This window comes from Pterocles gutturalis, unplaced genomic scaffold, assembly GCF_000699245.1.
Source record: "Pterocles gutturalis isolate BGI_N339 unplaced genomic scaffold, ASM69924v1 scaffold22694, whole genome shotgun sequence".
NCBI classification, from domain to species: Eukaryota; Metazoa; Chordata; class Aves; order Pterocliformes; family Pteroclidae; genus Pterocles; species Pterocles gutturalis.
In genome coordinates this window covers 7,719-12,442 of record NW_010131225.1, presented here as the reverse complement: position 1 = coordinate 12,442, position 4,724 = coordinate 7,719, and the positions used below count along the sequence as shown (strand labels likewise).

Here is a 4,724-nt window from a genome sequence, read left to right as displayed (position 1 = left end):
TCCCGTTGGTCCTTATTATTGCCTCGTGATGCAGGGAGCGATCTGTCCCCGTCAGCTGCTCCAGGCCTGGTACTCCACCGCCGAGCCCAGCAGCTGCAGCAGCTCGGGCTCATAGCGCACCAGCTCCACTGTCTCTGCCGTGCCGCCCTGTGCCGGCTCGGGGCTCTCCTGCACCTCTTCCTCCTGCACCAGCACCTGGCTGAGAGAGACCTGGCGCTGGAACTCTGCCCTGGGAAGCGTGGCGATCTCAAAGTGCGGGAAGCGGGCCTGGAAGATGCGGGAGGACAGCTTCAGCCGCTTGAGCACATCGGAGAAGAGGAACCAGTTGCAGGGCCTGCGAGGATGGCAAGAGGATGGTGGGTTAGGGGTGGAGGCGTCCACAGGCGCGTTGCCCACCTCACCACCTCCCTCCCGAGATCGACAGGACAAAAGGGCAGCTACAAAGGGTTCTCAGAGTTCCTCAGGCATCAATTTTCCATAGATGAACATCCTAAGGACTGCTGCTGCCCTCACGAGTCCTCACGGGCTCTGTTCCGTGAGCTCCCCTTCACCCGACAGCATTAATGCCACCCAAATGCTCTCCACTCCAGGAAAAGATACTCACCCCCGAGAGACCGACACCTGGAGGTTATAGCTGGGAAGCAGCGGCTTGTCTGAGAACTCAAACATGAAGTTGTCTGCTTCTTGCTCCTCTTCCTCCTGGTCTGAACTTCCCGGAGGGTTGAGCAGAAGATCACATCCAATGCTATCTTTCCCCTCTGCAACAAGCAAAGCAGACATTGGCACTGCTCGCTGTTTCACCCCAGCCAGCGCTCATCACTCCGCGGGGAACAGCTCTGCCCAGCCCGACAGGCTGCCGCTGCTATTCCACGTGCACCCTCCCACAACGCCACATAAACTGTAAGAGCCAAGCCCCAGGGGCTCGCCCCGCGCTCCTTCCAGCCCCTCGTGCCAGAGAAACTCCGAGCGCTGTCTGCTCTGCACAGCGAGACTCCGCTTGGCAACTGCGTCAGGCAGAAAGAACCTCTCATGTCACAGCAGCAACTTCAGATTTACAGTCATTCCACATGCGAGAGGGATGCTCACAAGAAACTTCGACTGCAAAAAACTTGCTGCCTGCTTGCAAAAGGAGCCACTCTGACCGGTAGCCTTCTCTTGGCTCAAGCCCACGCTGACCCCCAGGCTCAGCCCCTCTCCTGTGCCAGCACAGCTCTCCTCAGCCTGCGCCGGAGAGGAAAGAGGTGGATGTACAAGCTGCTTTGTCTGCGCAGATCCTGCACTCTGCTCCTCCACCCCCATCGCACTCCTGACAATGTCAGCAGGTTACCTCGAGGCACGTGCCAGCAACTGCGTCTAAATCAGGACGGCGAGGCTGTGCCACCACGCTGCGCAGAGAGACTAACCCAACCGAACAACAACGGCATGACTTCAGAGAACTGGCCCCGCGGATTCCTGGCATAAAGCTGCCTGTTCGGGAGGGACCTGGGCTGCAGCAGGATTTACTTCCACAGGAGATGGAGAAGAGTGGTAACAGAGCTTGCTGCCTGGATTTTATCATTAAGAGGTATGAATAGTCTTGGGTTTGCAGAGTGGTTTTGTCCTGCTGAGATAATACAGGGTAACTCCAAAAACTTCCAGAAAACTATTTTCTGGAATTCAGACCAAACGTGCTGCAAATAAACCAATCGTGTAAACACCACGTGTGAGAGAGAAAAGGCTGCAAAAAAATCTTATAGTGTGCAGCATGAGAAAGCTCCACGCACCACACTGCTCTACAAACAAATGCAGCACCCAGCAACGATGTTATTTTAATGGAGAAACAACAGCAGAAGAGAAACACAAGAACAGGGTGCTCAAATAAGTAACAGGAATGTTGGTCTGACATCACTGCATTTCTTGAGCAGCGAGGAAAAAAAGGACCAACAACACGGTCCGATGTCTGTCCTGAAAACTCTTCTCACTCAGCCCTGTCCGTCAGCCCGAGCGAAGGCTGCGACAAGAACAGGAACATCCTGTACCACCGCAGAGTCAGGGGGGACAATCAGGCGCAACAACGATGTCCCAGGTGTGGAGCAAAACCCTGGTTCGGGACTTTGGAACTACAGCAGCATGAAGTGCAAGATGCTGATGACTTTACCGTACTCAGCCCTCAGAGATCCCACACCCTGGCTTCCCTCATTACCTTTTGGCCCCCAGGGATTTGCAGACCTCAAGGAAAATGCAGACAACGTTCCTGCCTCAAAGAATAGAAACAGATGGAGCAGGGGCCTGGGATTTCTCCTCCACCCTGAGGGACGTGCAGTGCTTTGTGCTTCAGCTGGTGGATCTGACCGAAAGGGAAACTAGGAAGGACTGACCCATTTTCTGCTGAGCTGGCTTGCTGCCTGTGACAGCTGGGAGCAGCTCAGTTACTCCAGAGCTGACCCAGGTACCCGCCTGCCCTGGGGAGCATCTGCTCTCGGTGACCCGAGGTGCCTGCTGAAGGTAACTGAGCCGAACGGCCCGTTTCAAAACACTCGGAGAACACCGCTGTGAGGAAGCCAGCCCCTGGTTTCTCAGGGCTCGGGCATCTTGCCCTTCCTTGCCGACTCACGCAGCGTCCCGCAGCAGTGCCTGGCAGGGCGCAGGTGACAATGGCCTGATGCTGCCGTTTTACCGTTGCTGTAAGCTGATCGAGGTGGGGATGAAAAGGAAGGTCCCTTTCTGCGCCCGCTGAAAACAGACCCGCCAGGATAAAGGATCACTTCCCAGCTGTGTTAGTTCCTGCTGTAACTCGCCACGCAGCCTCCTTTCTGCTCCACGCAGAGGGGAGAAAGGAGGAGCAGTGTGAACAGCAGCGTAGTGGTGCTGCAGCTCCGGACCTCTGCCACCCTCTCTCTAAGCCAGAGAGAAATATCCCACAGGCAGCACCACAGCCACAGGCTTTCAGAACCTTTTTGTAGCTGACATGTCTAGGAGGAACCCACGTTCTCCCAAGTGCTGTGCTGTTAAAAGTCTGAAGCCCCTGAGATGCAGGCACCAGCCCACCCAACACTGGAAGTATCTCTCCACAGCAGCAAGGATGAAATGACCTTTCTAGGGAAGGGTACAGACCGATAAGTGTGAGATTTTTCTGGGTTGCTAACCAACTTCAGGTAGCACAGGAGAGAAGGAAGACAAAACCTGAGAGACGGCACCACGTGAATGACAGAGGCCCATCAGAGACACATCCACAGCGGCCAGGACTCTGTGTGTATTGTTTCAAAAACACTTCTAAGCTGGTAACCACAATTTTCAGGAAGTGGCAGTAAAAGGTACAAGTCACAAAAGGTACCTTACAAAAGGTAAGAAGAGGACCTCCCCTGGGTGAACACCTCCCCTCCACCGCAGAGGAGAGGGATGGGCAGCTCTGGGAACCTGGAAGTTCAAGACTTCTGCACCTTGAAGGAATAAGTATCTTGATGACCCGTTTAGCAGAGGAGTAACAAGAATTGCTACAAGAATGACATGCTCTGGGATTGATGGCCAAAGACCCTCAGGAATCACCAGCAGCCCTCGGAGCCTGGTCTTGCACACTGTGTTCAGCCTGCTTGGAGGGATCCACACACACAGCTTCCCAGAGAAAAAGTCCCTTTCAGGAGCAACTCCTGGCACGTAACCTTATGGGAAGATCTCCAAGAGGTGAGTTGGGAGGGATGTGGGCAGACCTGAGTGAATGCGTGTCATTACCTGGCACTGCTTTCTCTGCTTTGCGGCTGTAAATGCAACAGCACAGCCTGAACTCACCGAGCACGGAGCTGCTGTAGAAGTCCCATGCTGTCTGAGGATCCCCGTCAGTGCGCCCCTGGAGATCCGAAAGGTAATCTAAAGAGAAAAAATTGAGGGGCTTAATGCTCATCTACTCGCCAAAGCATGACCTTGGCACGTGTGTCCATCGGTCTTGCACGAGCTGCTTCACCTCTGCTGCTTTTCCCCGCTTTGCAGTTAGGCATTGTGGCAAAAACCGAAGCGAGCGTGTCCAAGCCTCACGCGGAGCACTGTCCTTAGCTGTGTGACCACAGCACTGCCCTCTCCTCACACTCTAAAGACTGAAAAGTGACTGGTATCTTATTTGGAAAGCAGTGTACAGTTCTACAGCTAGAGACTGGGTGGTAAAAACACACACGGATGACAGGACAGACCTAAAATTACTCAGTCACCCGCTGCTCAAGCACTTCTAAACCCTTTGACACCCAGATTTGGTCCCGTCTGCTCCCAGACAGGGAGGATGGGAGCACTGACACCCCCAGGCTTGGCACCTACCGCAGAGGAAGCGCTTCATCACTTCGCTGGTGGCGAGCTTCACAGCTGTCTGCCCAGAATAAGTGGCCAGAGTGGGATCAGCACCATAGGAGAGTAGAAGCCACATGGTTTCCAGGTTGTCATTTGCTACTGCGTCGTGGACAGGCCTGCAAGGACAGAAGCGTTGGATTAGAAGAATTTGCTAGCAAATGTGTTAAGACAAATCTAGCGATGACCTGCAGCTCATCCTGAAAGCCCCCACGCCTCCCCAGACATTCCCCTCTCACGGGCTTGCCTTGTGCCGTCCTGCGCGCTGCAGTTCACGTTGGCGCCGTGCTCGAGCAGAATGTGGAGGATGTCGATCCAGCCTCGCGCGCAAGCTTCGTGCAGCGCTGTGTAGCCAGCGTTGTCACGATGGTTCACATCACTGTTCTTTTTCTGCAGGCAATAGAGCACTACGTCCT

The 4,724-nt window shown here is 54.6% G+C and overlaps 1 protein-coding gene across 1 annotated transcript in view; it reads right to left on the bottom strand.

Annotated features, from left to right (window-relative positions):
- Positions 1–51: 51 nt before the first annotated feature.
- The window catches only part of BCORL1 (BCL6 corepressor-like 1), an 11,859-nt gene continuing 7,186 nt past the window's right edge, over positions 52–4,724 (bottom strand). The window contains exons 8-12 of the mRNA XM_010080548.1: positions 4,556–4,722; positions 4,282–4,427; positions 3,766–3,843; positions 605–758; positions 52–334 (exon numbers count right to left, since the gene is read on the bottom strand). Of these exons, the coding sequence (XP_010078850.1) occupies positions 52–334; positions 605–758; positions 3,766–3,843; positions 4,282–4,427; positions 4,556–4,722 (828 nt within the window). The remainder of the gene's footprint in view (positions 335–604; positions 759–3,765; positions 3,844–4,281; positions 4,428–4,555; positions 4,723–4,724) is intronic.